The sequence below is a fragment of the Ranitomeya imitator genome, chromosome 1 (genome assembly GCF_032444005.1).
Source record: "Ranitomeya imitator isolate aRanImi1 chromosome 1, aRanImi1.pri, whole genome shotgun sequence".
Lineage (NCBI taxonomy): Eukaryota > Metazoa > Chordata > Amphibia > Anura > Dendrobatidae > Ranitomeya > Ranitomeya imitator.
Window position 1 is genome coordinate 955,958,554 of NC_091282.1, and position 25,391 is coordinate 955,983,944.

The window sequence follows — 25,391 nt, forward strand, 5'->3', positions numbered from 1 at the left end:
CTCTCCGTGGTGCCATCATGGGGGTAAGAGAAAAACGTTACTATATCCGTTTTCTCCAGACGCCGGAAAATAAATTTTCGATGGATCCGGCGAAAAACGGATGAAACATGAGGCCATCCATTGCTAATACAAGTCTATGAGAAAAAAAAACGGATCCGGCAGCAACTTTTGCAGGATCCGTTTTTTTTGCAAAATTTACCGGATCGAGCCGAACGGCAAAAAACTGATGTGTGAAAGTAGCCTAAGTCTTGTGCATGGAAGTATATATAACAGGACAATGATGTGAGGTTATAGAATATGTGACAGTGAGAGTGTATTGGGTATGATGGAAGTTTGTTTTTTAAATCTACTTGGTCCAGAAAACATTGTGTCCCTAAAGAATAATGGAACATGTGCTTCTCTCACAATTATATTATCAAAAACTTAATTTGTTTCAGTTCTGCAATACAATAAGTGAAACTCATAGTCAATACAAACAGAGTGATCTATCTCAAGTGTTTATTTCTGTTAATGTTGATGATTATGGCTTACAGCCAAAGAAAAGCCCAAAAGTCATTATCTCAGTAAATTAGAATTATTAACAAAAACACCTACAAAGGCTTCCTAAGCGTTTATAAATGTTCCTTAGTCTTAGTAGGCTCCACAATCATGGGGAAGACTGCTGACCTGACAGATGTCCAGAAGGCAGTCATTTACACACTCCACAAGGAGGGTAAGCCACAAAACAGCATTGCTAAATAAGCTGGCTGTTCACAGAGTGCTGTATTCAAGCATATTAATGGAAAGTTGAGTGGAAGGAAAAAGTGTGGTACAAAAAGGTGCACAACAATATACCGTATTTTTCGCTTTGTAAGATGCTCCGGATTATAAGACGCACCCCAAATTTTGAGGAGAAAAATAGGACAAAAACTATTTTTAATAAATTGGTGGTCCACGCATCTTATTGCTTACCGGGGGTGGTGGCTGCGGTGAAGAGGGTCCCAGGGTCGCTGCTGGAGGAGGAAGGAGAGGAGCGTTGCTGCAAGCTGGCATGAGGGGGAGTGCAGGTGTCCTGTGCTGCGGGGGTGTCTCCGGTGATGCTGACGTCTCCAGTGCTGTAGGGGGGGGGGGGGCTCTGCCGACATTTTGTGAAAGGCCAGAGACCCCAGGTAGTTCGTCCATGCTTTCCTGTGCGGTAGACTTCGGGAAAATGGCCGCCGGGAGGTGGAGCATGCGCAGATGGAGATCTCTGTACTAAGATCTCGAGAGATGAGATCTCAGTGCTGAAATCTCAACTCACGAGATCTTGGTGCCAATAATATCTGAATAATGCGCCACCTCTCGGCGGCCATTTTCCCGGAATTCGTCGCACAGGAAAACATGGACGAACTGCTTGGGGGCTCTGGCCTTTCACAAAATGTTGGCAGAGCCCCCCGTAGCGGAGACGCCAGCATCACCCTGGGCAGCGGCAGCGGATACCCCCTCATCCCACACAGTCTGTCCACCAGACTTCTGCACAACACAACTGATGGTCCCAACCCCATTTATAAGGCAAGAAATCCTACTTATTAAACCAGACAGGGCACACCTGTGAAGTGAAAACCATTCCCGGTGACTACTTCTTGAAGCTCATCAAGAGAATGCCAAGAGTGTGCAAAGCAGTCATCAAAGCAAAAGGTGGCTACTTTGAAGAACCTAGAATATAAGAAATAATTTCAGTTGTTTCACACTTTTTTGTTAAGTATATAATTCCCGATGTGTTAATTCATAGTTTTGATGCCTTCAGTGTGAATGTACAATTTTCATAGTCATGAAAATACAGAAAAAAATTTAAATGAGGTGTGTCCAAACTTTTGGTCTGCCCGCAATTCACTTGCTACTGAATGGAATGAATATTCACTGCCATGGGAGTGGAGAGCAGTAAATTTTCATTCTCTTCAATAATGGGCTAATGTGCTTGCCCAGCCGCTGCAGGAAGCCAGCGGCTGCAGCAATCCCTGTGCCTGCTATTGGGCTATGTTTCCACGTTCAGGAAACCCAGGGCTTTGGATGCAGCAGATGCACTGCTCCGCCCAAAGCATTGAACACATGCTGAATCACCGCATCGTATTCATAGCCTGGGTTATTTATCGTGCGGAGACGGAGCATCTCCGCAAGATAAATAGAAATGCTGCGGTCAGTAAAGAAGCGCCGCATGTCCGGATACGCAGGGCCGCCGAATGTGGCCCTGCACACAAAGAGAGACGGGATTTCATAAAATCCCCTCCACTAACTATGCTGTAACATTAGGATTTGCTGCGGATGTACGCACTGTCCAATCCGCAGCAAATCCTGATGCAATCCGGTACGTGGAAACATACCCTTAGAGATCAGTGAATATTCACTGCGCTCCACGCCCAGGAGTTGCAGGAAGCCGGCAGGCTAAGGCTACCAGCATGTCCGCTATTAAAGAGAAATTAATATTCACTGCCCTCCACGCCCTTCAATGAGCAACTAGCTGAGCAGGGTGGTCAAACCTCAGAAGCTGTGAGTGACAGATTTCACTCCTAGAGTAAGCTCAGAGAAGAAAAAAAAAAAGCCTGACTTGCCATGTGGATACCATGCGGTCTAAACCAGGGCTGTGGAGTCGGTAAACCAAACCTCCAACTCCTCAATTTTCATGACACCGACTCCCAGCCCTGGTCTAAACTGCTTTGTTGAGTCAGCTATGATACCATAAGGAGTTATAGAAATACTATACATCCTAGAAGTACATTGTGTATATTTCCAGGATCCCAGAACTTTGCGAACGTCCGGGTGGGTCTCAACCCAGTTCTAGCACCCAAGGATATGGAGATACATAGAAAAATAAACCAGATGGCAAAGCTTTGTGTGGTCTTAACTAGTGTTGAACATTCCGATACCGCAAGTATCGGGTATCGGCCGATATCTGCGGTATCGGAATTCCGATACCGCGTTCCGATACTTTCAGTATATCGGATACCGAAATCGAAAGTTCCCATAATTCAAAGAGCCAGAATTCAGCCAATGAGGAATGATTAGAAGTGTGGGCACATCCTGTTCTGCATGGTAGGCATGTAACTACTGGCATGGCTGTGATTGGCTGCTGAAATTATGTCATGATGCACTATAAAAGTCGCTGCCGCCATTTTGGGTTCACTCTGCTGTGAATTCAGTTAGGGACAGGACGCTGTGTAGTGACTGAGGGCCAGCTTAGAGATAGCGATTTGCTTCATTGTGCTTTACCCAGGCTAATTTAGCAACCGCTGTGTGAGAACCTTGTTTTTGCGCTGTTCACAGGTGTCTGCAAGGTGTCTGTGTGAGAGCAGCTCACTCTGTAGTCTGGTCTGTAGCCACCGCTTGTAGTCAGCTCAGGGTGCATCACTGACTCATATCGTTCCATTGTCCGTTTTTCAATTAGAGCAGCCTGCTGCACATTTTTTCAAATTTATCCTATTAGTGGCTTTCTGTCCGTATCCTGCTAGATTGTGGAAAAACACTATATAGGAGTACATAGAGGAGCTTGTTTTGGCCTTGCAGCGCCGTTCATGGCTGTCTGCACGGTTTGTGTGTGAGTGCAGCTCACTCTGTAGTCTGTTCTACCTCCACAGCCGGTTGTAGTCAACTCAGGGTGTGTCACTGCTTCATACCGTTCCATTGTCCGTTTCTTAATTAGTGCAGTCTGTTGCACATTTTTTCAAATGTATCTTATAAGTGGCTTTCCATCCATATCCTGCTAGATTGTGGAAAAACACTACATAGGAGTAAAGAAGAAATGAGGAATCCAGCTCAACGAGGTAGTGAAAAAAACTTCTTTCTTTATTCACTTGAAAATATGTTCAGTGGAGGATAAAAACCATCAGCAATTACATAGGATAAAAAGCGATATCAACGCGTTTCTGGTGACAAAGCACCCTTAATCATGATTGGAAGAGGGTAGTGTAGATGATGAGGTCCTTGACCCATCGTGGCGTGAGGTACAGGAAGGTGGTGGGAGCAGCTCTGAGGAAGAGATTCCCCGAACGGCCCAAAGAGGGAGAGGGAAGGGGAAGACTGTGGTGCCTGTAGCCTCCACTTCGGCACCCATTCGGAGCATGGCTCTTCCAAAAGCCAAAACAGGCGCTCCCAAGACTTGCAGTGCCTGGTCCTTTTTTGACACAGTTGCAGATGACATTTGCTTTGTCAAATGCAAGCTGTGTCATCAGAAAGTCAAAAGAGGGAAAAGTGTCAGCAACCTCAATACCACAAATATGTGGAAACATGTGCGGACCAAGCACGTGGTGGAGTTACAAAAAAGACCTAGTCCAACCTACAGCGCCACCTACCACCTCTTCAGCTCGTGTTGTAGCCTCTTCCTCCAGCTCTCACACAGCTGGTTCGGCTTCCTCCCAGGATCGCCATGGAAGAACCTCTGGCACTGTTGTCCAGAGACCTAGTGTAATTCCACCCACAGCACCACGTTCCCAGTCATCCTCACACTCCCAGCCTAGTCTACAGCCATCGGTAGTACAGGCATGGGAGAAAAGGCGGCCATTCTTGGCAAACCACCCCCGAGCATAGGCTCTGAATGCAAAACTACTGTCCCTTGAAATGCTGTCATTCAGGCTGGTGGAGACTGACACCTTCAGTAACTTGATGGCATTGGCAGTCCCACAATACAACGTGCCCAGCCGCTTTTATTTCAGCAGGCAAGCCATCCCTGCCCTGCAAAAGCATGTGGAGGGAAACATTAAACATGCGCTACTAAACACCGTCAGTAGCAAGGTCCACCTCACCACCGATGCATGGACCAGTCACCATGGACAGGGACGATACTTTTCCCTCACTGCCTATTGGGTCAATGTTGTGGAGCCGAGTACAGATCTTGCGAGTGGCGCTGTACGTGTTCTGACAACTCCCAAGGATTGAAGAAATCCAGTCTGTACACATTGCCTCCTACTCATACTCCAGTTCCTCAGAATCATCGCTGCAGGAGCAGTCACAGTCCACCTCCACATGGACCCGTGAACGCGCCTTCTTCAGACTGTGCCGCGTCACGGCCGTGGCAAACGATTTGGGATCAGCTGACTCGGCACAGTCTGAAGAAGGTGGAAGGAGATGAGTGAGAGGCCAAGATATGCACGGCGCATGCCCATGAATCCCAGGCCCGCAGTGTGAATAAATCAGAAGACACTGCGGGGCGGGATCCCTGGCAGGGTGGCCGCACAGGTGCAGCCAGCCTGACAACAAATGATGTCTGAAGACAGGCAGCGCTAAATGTGCATGGCCAAGGGATAACATAACAGTGCAGGCTCTGGGACAGATTCAAACAATGCTGAGGAGGCGGCGCACGGCGCCAAGGGGGTGTGAATGACAGCTGTGCTGCGTCTCATTAAGAAGGAAAGTCCCGCCCCGCCTCCGGGACGGTTTCAGGGTAAGAGGGGACACATTTTATAAGTGTTAACTTCAGCATGTGCAAGGAGCATAATTAAAAGAGCCACCTTTTCCTTGTGCAGCATTAGTGCTGCACAAGGTGGATCTTTTAGTTGCAAACACCTGGGGGGGTTAAAGGTTCCCTTTCAACTTGCTCCAATTAGGCCTCAGCCTATACTCGGCTTCTCCTGCATTCCCTGGGCTCCAACACCGCCAGTTGCTGCTCAAAAGTGTCTTTGGCACAGGTACTCCCTCCTGCCCAGCCCGGTTCAAGCACACCAGCTGTTTCCGGGTAGTGTCAAGGTCACTTTGCCTCCAAAACGTTGTCCTGTCGTGTTGCGATCTGGTTAGCCGACTCTATGGTGCCTGCAGTTTAGGTGCTTCCTATGTGGGCTGCGGGAACTGCCAATGAAAGCTGGTTCCGATGTGCCAATAGGACAAGCTCCGCCTGTTGGACTATGGGTTTTCGGTAACTACGGCGGCTCGCGGCCTAGCAATTTTTTCTTTCCTGTGGACCTTCTGCTTCCTGAGTTCTAGCACCATTAGCTGGTTCTTAGGAACACAAGCTTGAATAGGTCCCCCTGGTTCCAGTACCGTCAGCTGGTTCCGGGCAGAGCCTTTGGCTTAGGTGCCTCCTTCTGGGTGTCCGAGTTCCACCAACGTCAGGTGGTCCTTGGTAGTGCTTTCTGGCACAGGTACCTCCTGCTTAGTAACCGGGTTCCAGTAACGTCAGCTGGTCCTCGGTAGTTCCATTGGCTCTTGTACCTTCGGCTAGCCATCCGGGTTCCAGTACCGTCAGCTGGTTCTCGGCAGTGTCTTTTGCTCTTGTACCTTCTGCTACATTTCCAAGTTCAAGACCCTAAAGATGACGACCCTGAAGACTGAGAAGCAGAAGAACAAGAAGCTGCAGAACAAAAAGCAGAAGAACATTAAGCATAAGACTAAAAATCAGAGCAAAAGATATTATCTAAATTATAAGCAGAAGAAGACTAAGCAGTGTATGGGGGTGAGTCCGTTCCTCCTCGTGGTGCCCCTGGAAAAAACCTGCTGCTGCAGGCCAAACTGAACGCGGACAAATCCTGTTGTAAATCTTTTGTGACAGGCAGAACAGAAGGTATAATCTTTAAACTTTTATAGATAACTAAAGGAAGGCCTGGCTGTCATAAATAAGAATATGATGAAGAAGATTATGAAGAAGATGAAGAAGTTGATTATGAAGAAGAATAATAGTTGAATAAAAAGAATATGAAGAATGTAAAAAAAATAATAATATGAAAAAGGTGAAGAAGAAGAAGATTAATAAGGTGAAGGAGAAGTTGATGGAAAAGATGATGCTGCTGAGGATGATGAAGAAGAAAGTGTGGGAGAAGTTAAAAAGGTGAACAGCATGGAAGTAGTGAAACATAAATATCTGACTAAATATAAAAAATCATAACATAGTCAATAGCTTTGTAACTCCGAACGTCTTAAAAAAAAAAAATTAATTCCTGCTATTCCAGTTGATTGGGCTAAACCTCTATGCCTTTAATGTCTCCTCCACCTCCCCCAATGCATCCTACATTATTCTTAGTTGTTTTCCTTCATGTAGAATTAACCTACAAGGAAACAAAGGGTTTATTTTAATTCCGATATTTTGGTCCCATTGACTTGCATTGGTATCGGGTATCTGTATCGGCGATTGTAACAGGGTCTACCAAGCTGGGGTACCTCTTTCAGTACCACCCCGTGTTTCAGAAGGTCCACTCTGGCTTTTGCTAGATTCTGAATGAATGACGCTGGCAGGAATCTCTTGATTACATGAGAGCATATAAAAGCTGCCTGCTTCTCCACATATTTCCAGTCTAAGAACACCCTTTATTTACAGCACACAGAATATATAACACAGATACACAAGGCCGGCCAATAGGAAAACAGACCAGACCAGGCCAGACATACATTACAATAGCCGCAGGGGGCCGGAGCCTGCCGCTATTTACTGTGGGAATTACAAAGGTGGGGGGAGGTCAGAACGAGAATATCTTGTCCAGGGGTGCAGCCTGTGGACTGATGCATTTCACATGGAAACTATTATACATACATATACTGCATAACATTCTTGGTGCTGGGGGGTTCTGTAACAGCGATATCCGATATTTTTTGAGTATCGGCCAATACAATCCGATACCGATACTTATGGATATCGGAAGGTATCGCTCAACACTAGTCTTAACGCGTAGCAGGGGCCCATCCAAAACTGATGGTGCAAAAACAGCCTCCCTAGGTCCGAGCTTTCATAGGTTTTGGAGTTTTTTAGCTGCAGAAGCAAGGGGAGTGGGTTTAGGTTCAGCCCACAGGGCAGGAGGGGAATGACATAGTAACATAGTAATTAAAGGGAACCTGTCACCCCCCAAAACCGATGGCGAGATAAGCTCACCTTCATCAGGGGCTTATCTACAGCATTCTGTAATGCTGTAGATAAGCCCCCGATGTAACCTGAAAGAGGAAAAAAAGAGGTTTGATTATACTCACCCAGGGGCGGTCCCGCTCCGATGGGCGTCTCAGGTCCGCTCCGGCGCCTCCCATCTTCATTCCATGACGTCCTCTTCTGATCTTCACGCCGCGGCTCCGGCGCAGGCGTACTTTGTCTGCCCTGTTGAGGGCAGAGCAGTACTGCAGTGCGCAGGCGCCGGGTCTCTTTGACCTTTCCGGCGCCTGCGCACTGCAGTACTTTCCTCTGCCCTCAACAGGGCAAAGTACGCCTGCGCCAGAGCCGCGGCGTGAAGACCAGAAGAGGACGTCATGGAATGAAGATGGGAGGCGCCGGAGCGGACCTGAGACACCTATTTGACCAGACCGCAGTGGGACCGCCCCTGGGTGAGTATAATCTAACGTCTTTTTCTCCTCTTTCAGGTAACATCAGCGGCTTATCTACAGCATTACAGAATGCTGTAGATAAGCCCCTGATGACGGTGAGCTTACCTCACCATCGATTTTGGGGGTGACAGGTTCCCTTTAAGGTTGAAGGAAGACTTTAAGTCCATCTAGTTCAACCGATAGCCTAACCTAACATGCCCTAACATGTTGATCCAGAGGAAGGCAAAAAAACTCCATGTCGCAAAGAGTAAGCTCCACATTGGGGAAAAAATTCCTTCCCAACTCCCAATCAGACTAGTTCCCTGGATCAACGCCCTATCAAGGAATCTAATATATATAACCTGTAACATTATACTTTTCAAGAAAGGTATCCAATCCCCTATTAAATTTAAGTAATGAATCACTCATTACAACATCATACGGCAGAGAGTTCCATAGTCTCACTGCTCTTACAGTAAAGAATCTGCATCTGTTATGCTTAAACCTTCTTTCCTCCAGACGTAGAGGATGCCCCCTTGTCCCTGTCTCAGGTCTATGATGAAAAAGATCATCAGAGAGGTCTTTGTACTGTCCCCTCATATATTTATACATTAAAATAAGATCACCCCTTAGCCTTAACTAAAAGGGGAATAAGGCTAGTGTAAGGACTTGTGGTTGCTCTCTTTTTTATACATGCAGTTCACTTTGTAAGTGGGGGCTGCACCTAGTAACGTTTTGAGAAGGGACTAAAGGTACCTTCACACATAACGATATTGTTAACGATATCGTTGCTATTTGTGACGTAGCAACGATATCGTTAATGAAATCGTTATGTGTGACAGCGACCAACGATCAGGCCCCTGCTGGGAGATCGTTGGTCGCTGAATAAAGTCCAGAACTTTATTTCGTCGCTGGACTCCCTGGAGACATCGCTGGATCGGCGTGTGACGCCGATCCAGCGATGTCTTCACTGGTAACCAGGGTAAACATCGGGTAACTAAGCGCAGGGCCGCACTTAGTAACCCGATGTTTACCCTGGTTACCATGCTAAAAGTAAAAAAAAACAAACAGTACATACTTACCTACAGCTGTCTGTCCTCCAGCGCTGCGCTCTGCTCTCCTCCTGTACTGGCTGTGAGCCGGAAAGCAGAGCGGTGACGTCACCGCTCTGCTTTCCGGCTCACAGACAGTACAGGAGGAGAGCAGAGAAGCAGAGCGCAGCGCTGGAGGACAGACAGCTGTAGGTAAGTATGTACTGTTTGTTTTTTTTTTACTTTTAGCATGGTAACCAGGGTAAACATCGGGTTACTAAGCGCGGCCCTGCGCTTAGTTACCCGATGTTTACCCTGGTTACCGGCATCGTTGGTCACTGGAGAGCGGTCTGTGTGACAGCTCTCCAGCGACCAAACAGCGACGCTGCAGCGATCCGGATCGTTGTCGGTATCGCTGCAGCGTCGCTAAATGTGAAGGGGCCTTAAGGGTAACTGACAGATATTCTGCTTATATCTTTTATCCTACCACTAGCTGTATTTGCGTATCTGCCCATTTTACACGTGTAAGCATCATGTATATAGTGTATTGTCGAGTGTGCCCTTAAGGCAATTAAACCTCTGATGCTAATAAGCTGAATAAGATTATCAAGAAGGCAAGTTCTGCTGTCGGCTGTAATCTGGACTCTTTTGGGGAGGTAGTGGAGAAAAGAACTCTGAGAAAGTGTATGGCGATTATGAACAATAATGCACATCCATTATATGAGCTATTCATGAGACAGAAGAGCACCTTCAGTAACCGGCTAATACTTCTGAGGTGTAAGAAGGAAAAATATAGGAAATCGTTTGTGCCAACTGCCATGGGAATGTACAATAATAACATTAGGGTTAAACCACCAAGGTGAAAGTCTACTTATTTCTCTACATTTCAGTTCACTCGTTGTGTATGTCCTATTCTAATGTATAATGTATAATGTTCTTCTGTCAACAAACTGTCATGTCAACTATGTAATTCCTTTATGATTTTTATGATTTAAGTCGTGCTGCTGTGATACCATAATTTCCCACGGGATCAATAAAGTGTATCGTATCGTATCGTACCCCTTCACCCCCGGAGCTTTTTTTCGTTTTTGTTTTTCGCTCCCTTCCTTTCCAGACCTATAACTTTTTAATTTTTCCGTCAATATGGCCATGTGAGGGCTTATTTTTTGCGGGACGAGATGTACTTTTGAACGATACCATTGGTTTTACCATGCCATGTAACAAAAAACGGGAAAAAAATTCCAAGAGCGATGAAATTGCAAAAAAAGTGCAATCTCACACTTGTTTTTTGTTTGGCTTTTTTGCTAGGTTCACTAAAACTAACCTGCCATTAGGATTCTCCAGGTCATTACGAGTTCATAGACACCAAACATGTATGGGTTCTCTTTTATCTAAGGGGTAAAAAAAAATTCCAAACTTTGCTAAAAAAAATAAAAAAAATAAATAAATTGCGCCATTTTTCGATACCTGTAGCGTCTCCAATTTTTGTGATCTTGGGTCGGGTGAGGGCTTATTTTTTGCGTGCCGAGCTGGCGTTTTTAATGATACCATTTTGGTGCAGATACGTTCTTTTGATCGCCCGTTATTGCATTTTAATACAATGTCGCGGCGACCAAAAAAACGTAATTTTGGCGTTTTGATTTTTTTTCTCACTACGCCATTTAGCGATCAGGTGAATCCTTTGTTTTTATTGATAGATCGGGCGATTCTGAACGCGGAAATACCAAATATGTGTAGGTTTGATTTTTTTTTTTTTTTTATTGTTTTATTTTGGGGTGAAAGGGGGTGATTTGAACTTTTATATATTTTTTATTTTTTTTATATTTTTAAACACTTTTTTTTTTATTTTGGCATGCTTCAATAGCCTCCATAGGGGGCTAGAAGCATGCACTACACGATCGGCTCTGCTACATAGATGTGAAGCACAGATCACCTCTATGTAGCAGAAATGCAGGTGTGCTTTGAACGCCGACCACAGGGTGGCGCTCAAAGCAATCGGTCATCAACAACCATAGAGGTCTCAAGGAGACCTCTGGTTGATATGGCGATGCACTGATGACCCCCGATCATGTGACGGAGGATAGCGGTGCGAGCACTCCAGGCCGCGCGGCCGGGAGCGCTAGTTAAATGCCGCTGTCAGCATTTGACGGCGGCATTTAACTAGTTAATGGGCGCGGGCGGATCGCGATTCCACTCGCGCTCATTTGTACAGCTGACATGTGCGTGCAAACAGCTGACATGTCGCGGCTTTGAGGTGGGCTCACCGCTGGAGCCCACCTCAAAGCAGGGGATCTGCCAGCTGACATACTATTCCGTCAGCTGGCAGAAAGGGGTTAAATATATAATTTAACCTTGGGCTGCTCTTATCTCAATCCAAAAATCTATACATCAATTTTTTTGGTTTAAGTTTCCATGCTAATGGGGCTGGTTTCTAGCCCAGTATAATCCTGTTAATGGACCAGGCTTATATCTAATGAGGAACTGGTAGCAGTTCTACCGGGCTGGCAGCGCTATCTTTAATTGGTGCTAGTGAAAGGGGACATCTCAGCCTGTCAGGGTTGTGAGCGAGTGTGGAGCCATGTCAGTGACTGTGTGGGCCACATCCGGAACCTCTTTAGACCTGTGTGAGCAGAGGGTGTGTACGTAAAACTGCGCCAAGCTGACCTTACATGTCCCCAGGGGGTGTAAAACGTCACATTGGTGCAAGTGAGGAGACCACACCATGTGATCTTGCTGACGTAATAGTGACATCAGGTGGGGTGGTGAGGTGCGCGTTTGTGACATGTGGTAGCAGTGAAGGGATTGTGTGTGATCTCTCTGATGTCATCCTTCACAACACCCACTTATATCATGGTTCTTTTGAGCCTTAAAAGGGTATTCTTTAGTTATTAAATTGCTTTGTTTAGTTAGAATGAAAATAAGAAAGTTTGCAATTGACTTGCTTTTTCTGTCTACTGTACTTCTCGTGAAATGAGAACTTTTATCTTTCATAGTGTAGAGCTAGCTGTTAACCAGGTGATAAATTAACTCATATCATAATAGCCAGCATATTGATTTCTATAAAGCATTTATCTGCTCACTTCACTTCCTCTCTCAGCTTCTGACAAGCTACAATAAAAAATCTTGCAAAATCATCACCCCCACCATCGGCTGCTTTTAGAGCAGGTTTCACAATCATGGCGCACACTGAGCTACAATTTTGTTTAAATGCCTTTTCAACCTCTATGCTTAAAGACAGTGATATCCATGTACAAGAATGTGTTACAGCAGAACATGTGATGAGCTTTATAGTTCTGCTAATAGTGTGTTTCCCTGAAAATAACATAGGGTGAGGGTCTTATATTATTTTTTGTTCCAAAAGATGCGCTAAGCCTTATCATAAGGTGATATCTTTGCATGAACAAGTATTTGTAAATCAGTTTTCCATGTAGCAAACAATAGAATATAAATATGCCAAGAACAAAATAAAAAAAATCATCAGAAGCCAACCCATCCAACTGTGAAAAAAGTAAAACAATTGCCAACTACACAATGAACTTACTAGGTCATGCCCACAAATGCATTGAACTTTTCCCAACAATTTCACAGATTTATTATTCATGACTCATGAATGGAATGGTTGTTCATAAAGAAACGCCAAATGTATAAATTATCTATAAGAGAACCACAAGAAAAGAACAAGGAACATGGTCTGCACCATTACATCTCCACCTTAAAATGTTCAAGGTCACCTGCCTCATAAACAAACAAGAAATCACTATGACAATTTATTACCTTCACTAGAAACAGACAAACAGGCACAAAGGTATGGCAGAACCTTACAATTAAAAAAAGTGACAAGTGACATGTCTGACACGGAAAAATAAATGAAGTTCCAAGTGTAAGGGTATGTGCACACGTCCGGATTTTTAGCGTTTTTTTTTTTGCGGAATTTTGCCATAAAAACGCTATAAATCCGCTAAAAAAACGCTAACATTATACATCCTATCATTTAGAATGCATTCCACATTTTTTGTGCATATGTTAGCGTTTTTTTCCGCAAAAAAAGCGCATACCGCAAAAAATCCGGACATGCTCTATCTTTTTGCGGATTTCCTATCAAAATGGACATTCCGGAAAAATCCGCAAAAATTCCGCAAAAAATCCGCGCAAAAAAGCGCAAATTCCGCAAGAAATCCGCGCGAAAAAAGCACGCGGATTTCTGGCAGAATTCTCCGGATTTTGTCAGGAAAAAATCCTGACGTGTGCACATACCCTTACTGATCACCTTTAGTTAACTGAAATTGCAGTTTCATTCTGCACTCTTCAGTCCTTCTTTTATGTCCAGACCCAAGTTTGTAAACTGCTCCTAGTTTAACCCCTTAGTGACAGAGCCAATTTGGTACTTAATGACAGAGCCAACTTTTACAATTCTGACCACTGTCACTTTATGAGGTTATAACTCTGGAACACTTCAACGGATCCCGCTGATTCTGAGATTGTTTTTTCGTGACATATTGTACTTCATGTTAGTGGTAACATTTCTTCGATATTACTTGCGATTATTTATGAAAAAAACGGAAATATGGCGAAAATTTTTAAAATTTTGCAAACTTTGTATTTTTATGCCCTTAAATTAGAGAGATATGTCACGAAAAATAGTTAATAAATAACATTTCCCACATGTCTAATTTACATCAGCACAATTTTGGAAACAAAATTTTTTTTTTGTTAGGGAGTTATAAGGGTTAAAAGTTGACCAGCAATTTCTCATTTTTACAACATCATTTTTTTTAGGGACCACATCATATTTGAAGTCATTTTGAGGGGTCTATATGATAGAAAATAAAGTGTGACACCATTCTCAGGGTATGTGCACACGTTCGGATTTTTAGCGTTTTTTTTGCGGAATTTCGCAATAAAAACGCTATAAATCTGGTAAAAAAACGCTAACATTATGCATCCTATCTTTTAGAATGCATTCCGCATTTTTTGTGCAGATGTTAGTGTTTTTTTCCGCAAAAAAAACGCATTCTGCAAAAAGAACGGACATGCTCATTCTTTTTTGCGGATTTTTTGCGGATTCCATAGCAAAAATGACATTCAGGAAAAAAAAAAAAAACGCAAAAAATCCGCAAAAAATCCACGCAAAAAACGCGCAAATTCCGCAAGAAATCCGCGCGAAAAAAAACGCGAATTTCTGGCAGAATTCTCAGGATTTTGTCAGGAAAAAAACCTGACGTGTGCACATACCCTAAAAACTACACCCCTCAAGATTCTCAAAACCACATTCAAGAAGTTTATTAACCCTTTACGTGCTTCACAGGAACTGAAACAACGTGGAAGGAAAAAATGAACATTTAACTATTTTTTGCAAACATTTTAATTCAGAACCATTTTTTTTATTTTCACAAGTGTAAAAACAGAAATGTAACCATAAATTTTGTTATGCAATTTCTCCTGAATACGCCAATACCCCATATGTGGGGGTATGTGGGGGTAAACCACTGTTTGGGCGCACCGCAGAACTTGGAAGTGAAGGAGCGCCGTTTGACTTTTTCAATGCAGAATTGGCTGGAATTGAGATCGGACACCATGTCACGTTTAGAGAGCCCCTGATGTGCCTAAACAGTGGAAACGCCCCACAAGTGACCACATTTTGGAAACTAGACCCCTTAAGGAACTTATCTAGATGTGTGGTGAGCACTTTGAACCCCCAAGAGCTTCACAGAAGTTTATAACGTAGAGCCGTGAAAATAAAAAAATCGCATTTGTTTACACAAAAATGATCTTTTCGCCCACAAATTCCTATTTTCACAAGGGTAACAGGAGAAATTAGACCACAAAAGTTGTGCGATTTCTCCTGAATTTGTCGATACCCCCATATGTGAGGGTAAACCCCTGTTTGGGCGCACCGCATAGCTTGGAAGTGAAAGAGCGCCGTTTTACTTTTTCAATGTAGAATTGGCAGGAATTGAGATTGGACGCCATGTCGCGTTTGGAGAGCCCCTGATGTGCCTAAACAGTGGAAACCCCCCACAAGTGACACCATTTTTGAAACTAGACCCCTTAAGGAATTTATCTAGATGTGTGGTGAGCACTCTGAACCCCCATGTGCTTCACAGAAGTTTATAACGTTGAGCCGTGAAAAAAAAAAAAAAAAAAAAAAAAAAAAAAAAAAAAAAAATCGCATTTTTTCTACAAAAATGATCTTTTTGCCCCCAAATTTTTATTTTCACAAGGGTAACAGGAGAACTTGGACCTCAAAAGTTGTTGTCCAATTTGTCCCGAGTATGCTGGTACCCCATATGTGGGGGTAAACCACTGTTTGGGCGCACGGCAGAGCTCGGAAGGAAGGAGCGCCGTTTTGGAATGCAGACTTTGATAGAATGGTCTGCTGGCGTTATGTTGCGTTTGCAGAGCCCCCGATGTACCTAAACAGTAGAAACCCTCCAAAAGTGACCCCATTTTGGAAACTAGACCCCCCAAGGAACTTATCTAGATGTGTGGTGAGAACTTTGAATGCCCAAGTGCTTCACAGAAGTTTAGAATGCAGTCATAAAAATAAAAAATATTTTTTTTTTTTCCACAAAAAAGATTTTGTAGCCCCCAAGTTTTTATTTTCACAAGGGTACCAGGAGAAATTGGACCTCAAAAGTTGTTGTCCAATTTATCCCGAGTACGCTGATGCCCCATATGTGGGGGTAACCCACAGTTTGGGCGCACGGCAGAGCTCAGAAGGGAGGGAGCACCATTTGACATTTTCAGCGCAAAATTGGCTGTCGTGTTTGGAGACCCCCTGATGTACCTAAACAGTGGAAACCCCCCAATTCTGGCTCCAACCCTAACCCCAACACACCCCTAACCCTAATCCCAACCCGATCCATAATCCTAATCACTAACCCCAACGATAATCACAACCCTTACCCCAAAACAACCCTAATGTCAACCCTAACCATAACCCTAATCAAAACCCTAAATCCAACACACCCCTAATCCTAATCTCAACCCTAACCTCAAACCTAACCCTAATCCCAAGCGTAACCCTAATGCCATCCCTAACCCTAATGCCAACCCTAATCCAAACCCTAATCCCAACTCTAACCCTAACCCTAACTTTAGCCCCAACCCTAAGGCTACTTTCACACTTGCGTCGTTTGGCATCCGTCGCAATCCGTCGTTTTGGACAAAAAACTGATCCTGCAAATGTGCCCGCAGGATGCGTTTTTTGCCCATAGACTTGTATTGCCGACGGATCGTGACGGATGGCCACACGTCGCGTCCATCGTGCACTGGATAAGTTGTGTTTTGGCGGACCGTCGGCACAAAAAAAGTTCAATGTAACTTTTTTTGTACGTCGCGTCCGCCATTTCTGACCGCGCATGCGTGGCCGTATCTCCGCCCCCTCCTCCCCAGGACATAAGATTGGGCAGCGGATGCGTTGAAAAACTACATCCGCTGCCCACGTTGTGCACAATTTTCACAACGTGCGTCGGTATGTCGGGCCGACGCATTGCGACGGCCCCGTACCGACGCAAGTGTGAAAGAAGCCTAACCCTAAATTTAGCCCCAACCCTAACCCTAAATTTAGCCCCAACCCTAACCCTAAATTTAGCCCCAACCCTAGCCCTAATTTTAGCCCCAACTGCTCTTCTCCTGCCGGCCAGCAGATGGCAACAGATGGCGGGTGCACTGCGCATGCGCCCGCCATTTTAAAACGAAAAGTGGAATAACACGCGATCAAAAAGACGAATATAAATAACCATGGGAACCGCTGAAAACGTCATCTTGTCCTGCAAAAAACGAGCCACCATACAGCATCAGCAGCGAAAAAATAAAAAAGTTATAATCCTCAGAATAAAGAGGTGCAAAAATAATTATTTTTTTACATAAAGTTTTTATTGTATAAAAGTGCCAAAACATAAAAAAATGATATAAATGATGTATCGCTGTAATCGTACTGACCCAAAGAATAAAACCGCTTTATCAATTTTACCAAATGTGGAACGGTATACAAGCCTCCCCCAAAAGAAATTCATGAATAGCTGGTTTTTGGTCATTCTGCCTCACAAAAATCGGAATAAAAAGCAATCAAAAAATGTCACATGCCCGAAAATGGTACCAATACAAACGTCAACTTGTCCCGCAAAAAACAAGACCTCACATGACTCTGTGGACCAAAGTATGGAAAAATTATAGCTCTCAAAATGTAGAAACGCAAAAACAATTTTTTACAATAAAAAGCGTCTTTTAGGCTACGTTCACATTAGCGTTACGCTAATGTGCGTCGCTGTTGCGTCGGTGACGCAGCGGTGACGCGCCCCTATGTTTAACATAGGGGACGCGTGCGTTTTGTTAGCGTTTTTCGACATGTGCGTCGTTTTCGACGCTAGCGTCGGACGCACGAAAATGCAACAAGTTGCATTTTTCGTGCGTCCGATTTTTGTCAAAAAACGCCGCACGCGTCGCAAAACGCAGCATTTTTGCGCGCGTTTTTGGTGCGTCGCGCATTGCGTCGCCGACGCACCGGCGCGCAACGCTAATGTGAACGTAGCCTTAGTGTGTGACAGCTGCCAATTATAAAAATCCGCTAAAAAACCCGCTATAAAAGTACCGTAAATCAAACCCCCCTTCATCACCCCCTTAGTTAGGGAAAAATAATAAAATTAAAAAAATGTATTTATTTCCAGTCTACAGTTAGAGTTGGGGCTACAGTTAGGGTTGGGGCTACAGTTAGGGTTTGGATTAGGGGCGTGTTGGGGGTTAGGGGTGTGGTTAGGGTTATGGTTGGGATTAGGGTTAGCGGTGTGTTTGGGTTTCAGCTAGAATTGGGGGGTTTCCACTGTTTAGGCACATCAGGGGCTCTCCTAACGCGACATGGCCGCCGATCTCAATTCCAGCCAATTCTGCGTTGAAAAAGTAAAACAGTGCTCCTTCCCTTCCGAGCTCTCCCATGCGCCCAAACACGGGTTTACCCCAACATATGGGATATCAGCGTACTCAGGACAAATTGGACAACAACTTTTGGCGTCCAATTTCTCCCGTTAGCCTTGGGAAAATACAAAACTGGGGGCTAAAAAATAATTTTTGTGAAAAAAAAAACATTTTTTATTTTCACGGCTCTGCGTTATAAACTGCAGTGAAACACTTGGAGGTTCAAAGTTCTCACAACACATCTAGATAAGTTTCTTAAGGGGGTCTTCTTTCCAAAATGGTGTCACTTGTGGGGGGTTTCAATGTTTAGGCACATCAGTGGCTCTCCAAACGCGACATGGCGTCCTATCTGAATTCCATTCAATTTTGCATTGAAAAGTCAAATGGTGCTCCTTCCCTTCCGTGCTCTGCCAATGCGCCCAAACAGTGGTTTATCCCCACATATGGGGTATCAGCGTACTCAGGACATATTGAACAACTTTTGGGGTCCAATTTCTTCTGTCACCCTTAGGAAAATAGAAAACTGGGGGCGAAATATCATTTTAGTGAAAAAATATGATTTTTTATTTTTACGGCTCTGCATTATAAACTTCTGTGAAGCACTCGGTGGGTCAAAGTGCTCACCACACATCTAGATAAGTTCCTTAGGGGGTCTACTTTCCAAAATGGTGTCACTTGTGGGGGGTTTCAATGTTTAGGCACATCAGGGCTCTCCAAACTAAACATGGCGTCCCATCTCAATTCCAGTCAATTTTGCATTGAAAAGTCAAATGGCGCTCCTTCCCTTCTGAGCTCTGTCATGCGCCCAAACAGTGGTTTACGGCCACATATGGGGTATCAGCGTACTCACGACAAATTGTACAACAACTTTTGGGGTCCAATTTCTCCTGTTACCTTTGGTAAAAGAAAACAGATTGGAGCTGAATTAAATTTTTTCGTGAAAAAAGATAAATGTTCATTTTTTTGAAACATTTCAAAAATTCCTGTGAAACACCTGAAGGGTTAATAAACTTCTTGAATGTGGTTTTGAGTACCTTGAGGGGTGCAGTTTTTAGAATGGTGCCACACTTGGGTATTTTCTATCATATAGACCCCTCAAAGTGACTTCAAATGTGATGTGGTCCCTAAAAAAAAATTGTGTTGTAAAAATGAGAAATTGCTGGTCAACTTTTAAAGGGAACCTGTCACCCCGAAAATCGCGGGTGAGGTAAGCCCACCGGCATCAGGGGCTTATCTACAGCATTCTGTAATGCTGTAGATAAGCCCCCGATGTTACCTGAAAGAGGAGAAAAAGACGTTAGATTATACTCACCCAGGGGCGGTCCCGCTGCTGGTCAGGTCAAACGGGCGTCTCCGGTCCGCTGCGGCGCCTCCCATCTTCATTCCATGACGTCCTCTTCTGATCTTCAGCCACGGCTCCGGCGCAGGCGTACTTTGCTCTGCCCTGTTGAGGGCAGAGGATAGTACTGCACTGCGCAGGCGCCGGAAAGGTCAGAGGGCCTGCGCACTGCAGTACTTTCTCTGCCCTCAACAGGGCAGACAAAGTACCCCTGCGCTGGAGCCGTGGCTGAAGATCAGAAGAGGACGTCATGGAATGAAGATGGGAGGCGCCGGAGCGGACCGGAGACGCCCGTTTGACCTGACCAGCAGCGGGACCGCCCCTGGGTGAGTATAATATAACGTCTTTTTCTCCTCTTTCAGGTAACATCGGGGGCTTATCTACAGCATTACAGAATGCTGTAGATAAGCCCCTGATGCCGGTGGGCTTACCTCACCCGCGAATTTCGGGGTGACAGGTTCCCTTTAACCCTTAGATCCCTAACAAAAAAAATGTTGGTTCCAAAATTGTGCTGATGTAAAGTAGACATGTGGGAAATGTTACTTATTAAGTATTTTGTGTGACATATCTGTGATTTAAGGGCATAAAAATTAAAAGTTGGAAAATTGCAAAATTTTCAAAATTTTCGCCAAATTTCCATTTTTTCACAAATAAACGCAGGTAATATCAAAGAAATGTTACCACTATCATGAAGTACAATATGTCACGAGAAAACAATGTCAGAATCACCGGGATCCGTTGAAGTGTTCCGGAGTTATAACCTCATAAAGGGACAGTGGTCAGAATTGTAAAAATTGGCCCGGTCATTAACGTGCAAACCACCCTTGGGGGTTAAGGGGTTAAGGTAATGAATATTCACCTCTCTTCACGCCTATAGGAATGGAGAGAGGTGAATATTCATTACCTTAAAGAGCAGGTACCCGTGCAGCCGGCTCCTGCCTCCTGTGACCCGCTGCTCAGCTGCTCTCCCTCTCCCGCCATCTTCTGGGACAATGACTCGTGTATAAGCACAAAAAAAATGTGCTGAAAAACTTGGCTTATACGTGAGTATATACGGTAAGTGTGTGTATATGTGTAAATATATTGTCAGTGGGGTAAAATATTCACTCCTCACCACCTTCTCCGGGATTCAGAGCTGTCAAGGTCCTCTTCTGATTGGCATCACCACTCTTCAGACTCTCTACTTACATGGTAAAAGCGTCTCGCGGCTCACACAAAGCATAGGGTGATCCACAGAATGTGAAAACCAGTGACGTCACCCATAAGAGGACCTGAACGGTGTTGTATACCAGAGGGAATGGTCTAAAATCAATTCAATATTTGGAGTGACCATCCCTTGACTTAAAAACAGGCAAAACACCATCAATTCTCCAAGGAGCACTTGCACAAACGTAGGGTTATAATAAGGTGTATGAGTAACCGATATCAAACAGATGATACTGATCATCATTTTCATATGTAGGTTGAAACAACTAACTTAAACAGCTGTGTACGAGACCTAAAACTGGGTGAGGAACAGCAAAATTCTGCTACAAGGGTGAGGCTGTGGAAGACAGATTCATGTCACATGTCAAACACCATGGCAAGACTGAGCACACAACAAACCACAAGATTGTTATACTGCATCAGCAAGGTCTCTCCCAAGCAAAGATGTCAAAAACAAAAATGTACTTTAAAAGGCATGGGTAACATTGTGGACGAGACACACAGTAGTTTGCCAACGAAACTTAGTACAGTAAATTAAAACCACGTCATGCTTTACTACCCTTAAATATCGGAAGATGTCCAGCAGCCCTATCAGTAACTAAGGGGAACCAGTAGCACCCATGTACTATTCAAAATATGGCAAGAAGTGGTCTTCACGGAAGAATTACAGCCAAAAGCAAAAAAATGGCAGCAGGTGCCCTGGACTAATGGGTCAGAATGTGTAATATTTGTGTGTCTGCAAGCATCAGTGTAGCACATTGTTTCCCAAACTCCAGTCCTCACGGACCCCACAGGTCATGTTTTCAGGGATCTGCCCGAGTGTTTGCACTACTACCCACCAGTTATCACCTTAGAATATACAATTTCATTAACAACAGTGTGACAAGAGTAATAACACCAAGCAGTGGTGCAAGATCAGAAAAGTGATGAAACCAACTGTATCCATGTAGACATCGGACTGATGTATGAACGAGCCTAGAGACACAGTAATAGGAGATCATCCGCAGCACTGTCAGGGTAGGTGCACACAATGCGGAACTGGCAGCGCTTGTGACGCAGCACATGTTTACTGCGTCCAAAGCGCTGCCGTCTATTGAACGCAGGTTATTCCGCATGTGTTCAATGAACCGTTTGGATTCACTGCGTCCTATACATTGTATGGGTGAAATTTATCTTGAGGAGAAACGCCGCATGTTGGTCTCCATGAGTAAGCCACCGGCGTCTAAGGACACATAACGGGCATGGAATTTCTTAAAATCCCATCCACTATGCTGTAACATCTGGACGCTGCATAAGTACACAGCGTCCAACCCGCTGCGTTTACTGACCGTGTGCACAAACCCTCAGGGTGCAGATTACTGGAAACTCCAGACAACTGTACGAAGCCATCCTTGTTATTCCTACATTAGGTCATACGCCATGTTGTTCGGAGTCATCTAATGTGTGATTTACAGGGTCTCACTTCCCTATTTGCACTGACCCCATGACGCCAGTGTGTGCCTCTCCCTTCCTAACCTGCCTGCTGTGCTGATCACATACAGGCCTGGCCTGAGGAGGAACACATCTGTCCGATGTTCATACGCGCAGCCCTTATAAGTTCACACTTGCACTCCGTTCAACACATCCGTTAAACGGACTGCACTAACACAAGTGCCGACGTTTGCACAGCGCTAGCGCAGATAGAGCATCTGCTAGCTCCATCTGCGCTAGCAGTGACGGACCCGGAAACGCTGCAGCCCGCGTCTCGGGTCCGTCACTCAATGACGGCACATCGCTAGCGCACGCCCATTGTGGGTGTGCGCTAGCGATGCATCCGACATTGCATTCAATGGCGGTGTTAACGGTCTACGTTACACCGCATTATGCCGCGGTGTAACGTAGTCCGTTAAACGGGTCACACTAACGCAGTGTGAACCCATTCTGTTAATAGGTTCCTAAGAAGATTTTACCTGTCGCACCGCTTTTTATTTAAAAAATAAATAAATCCACTATCAGACAGGCGGTTATAACAATCTACGTACTATACAAGCCAGTACCATGGGGATTCAGAACCTGGCATAAGACATATCAGTGGTCTGGACGTGGGCACTGCATGTGTACTGCCCGCGGGTATATATCAGCCAATGCCACGTCACTGGGCACTGCCAATAAATGAGGCTGTATAAGTTATGTCCCCAGGTGTACATCAGCCAATGCCACAGGGAACCTGGCACAATACATGAGTGGTCTGGAAATGGGCACTGCCAATGAATGAGGCTCATCTCTCCTCCCGGTAACCCTGGCTGGTCTTCCGCCGCCGCACTCCATACATGAAGGAACAGGACAAGTGACCAGACACCCAGAGTCCTCCGCGCCAAACTACGGGGGAAATAGCCCCGTCCGTGGCCGCCACTCACCCAGTTCTGCAGCTTGCTGCTCAGCTTCACCTTCTTGCTCCTGTTCTCAGATATCTCCATGGTGCTCGGGCGTCTTCAGGCCGCGCCAGGTACCGGCAGCAGGATGCGGGCACTAGCGATACGCGAGGACAGGGGCGTGTCTGCGGATATTCCGCCCCCACAGTCGTGCCTGAGCTCAGCTAGCGAGCAGCCGCAGTGCGCCTGCGCAACGCCTAGGAAATGAGGCAATTCTGAGACGACAGGCTGAGGTCGCCGGCTGCAGGAAGTGCTCCGCTCCGGAGTAGTCACTGCAGAGAGGGTGGGAGACTGAGCAGAGCCCCCCGGGGTCCATGCTCCCCTGTCCCGGGCAGGCCGCTGCTTGCTGTCACTGACTAGGAGCAGTTACCGTCCCTTTCCAGTCACATTCATGTTTCCAATACACTAATTCTAGTCAGGAAAGCTTGGATAGTTGTGAAATCAGTCGTGAGCGATATTAACCCTGTCAAGAGCTGCAATTTTTTGTTTTTGCTTTTTCGTTATTTTTTTACCCTCCCTTCTTTACAAAGTCTTATTTTCTTATGTTTCCAACCTTGCACTGAGCGAGACTAGTTGTGTGAGATCTCATGTTTCCTGAGGTCTGTAGCATAGACCGTGTAAGATTCTTCCCAAGGTCAATGTGATTATGACGATGACAAACCCAAGATGAATTACAGGATAAAACTCATTTGCGAGCTTAAAAAAAAATTAGTTGTAAAACAATGATTTTGTGTTGCCGGTTTCTGTAACCCGTCACTTATTCTTCTGTCCTGCTTTTGGCGCGTTCACTTAAAGGTTCTAGTCCTTTCACAGAACCACACAGTAAGTGAAAAAATAGAAGTAACAAATCATAAATCACCACCTCCCTTTTATTTGAGAACATAAAAAAAGGATCTTGTGATTGAAGACGTGTTTGCTAGTAGCCACAGGTGTTCCTTGCTGTTTGGTCCACAACAAGCCCCAGAGACTCCAAGTGGGGGCTGCAGATAAGTGCATAGTTAAATACAATATTAGGCCGGCGTCACACTTGCGAGTTTTACGGACGTAAGAGCGCAGAAACTACGTCCGTAAAACTCGCAAAACAAACGGCACAATTATTCTCTATGCCCCAGCTCCTATCAGCCGTATTAAACTGATCAGTATTATACGGCTTTCTACAGCCGTAGAAAATCGCAGCATGCTGCGTTTGTCAACGTATTGCGCAAATAAAACGTCAATGAAAGTCTATGGAAGCCCCAAAAATACGGATCACACACGGACCAGCAGTGTGACTTGCGAGAAATACGCAGCGGTGTTAGAGAGAAAAGCCGGCAATTCAGTGCGGTGTACAGTAAAATCACACTGACAGCTTACAATAGAATAGGTAGAATAAATGTGTACACATAGAATAGGTATATATATATATATATATATGTCATTGAGACACATATATGTATATATATTAACCCCTTCAAGACCCAGCCTATTTTGACCTTAAAGACCTTGCCGTTTTTTGCAATTCTGACCAGTGTCCCTTTATGAGGTAATAACTCAGGAACGCTTCAACGGATCCTAGCGGTTCTGAGATTGTTTTTTCGTGACATATTGGGCTTCATGTTAGTGGTAAATTTAGGTCAATAAATTCTGCATTTATTTGTGATAAACACGGAAATTTGGCGAAAATTTTGAAAATTTCGCAATTTTCACATTTTGAATTTTTATTCTGTTAAACCAGAGAGATATGTGACACAAAATAGTTAATAAATAACATTTCCCACATGTTTACTTTACATCAGCACAATTTTGGAAACAAAATTTTTTTTTGTTAGGAAGTTATAAGGGTTAAAATTCGACCAGCGATTTGTCATTTTTACAACGAAATTTACAAAACCATTTTTTTTAGGGACCACCTCACATTTGAAGTCAGTTTGAGGGGTCTATATGGCTGAAAATACCCAAAAGTGACACCATTCTAAAAACTGCACCCCTCAAGGTACTCAAAACCACATTCAAGAAGTTTATTAACCCTTCAGGTGCTTCACAGCAGCAGAAGCAACATGGAAGGAAAAAATGAACATTTAACTTTTTAGTCACAAAAATTATATTTTAGCAACAATTTTTTTATTTTCCCAATGGTAAAAGGAGAAACTGAACCACGAAAGTTGTTGTCCAATTTGTCCTGAGTACGCTGATACCTCATATGTGGGGGTAAACCACTGTTTTGGCGCACGGCAGGGCTTGGAAGGGAAGGAGCGCCATTTGACTTTTTGAATCAAAAATTGGCTCCAC

At 44.6% G+C, this 25,391-nt stretch overlaps 1 protein-coding gene across 2 annotated transcripts in view; it reads right to left on the reverse strand.

Annotated features, from left to right (window-relative positions):
• Positions 1–23,304, reverse strand: part of PAPSS1 (3'-phosphoadenosine 5'-phosphosulfate synthase 1) — a 116,466-nt gene extending 93,162 nt beyond the window's left edge. Inside the window, exon 1 of one of the 2 annotated variants that reach the window (XM_069743725.1) lies at positions 23,109–23,304. In XM_069743725.1, the coding sequence (XP_069599826.1) occupies positions 23,109–23,168 (60 nt within the window). In that variant the 5' untranslated portion in view covers positions 23,169–23,304. The remainder of the gene's footprint in view (positions 1–23,108) is intronic. The other variant, XM_069743729.1, reaches the window with a different exon arrangement.
• Between the last annotated feature and the right edge of the window lie 2,087 nt (positions 23,305–25,391).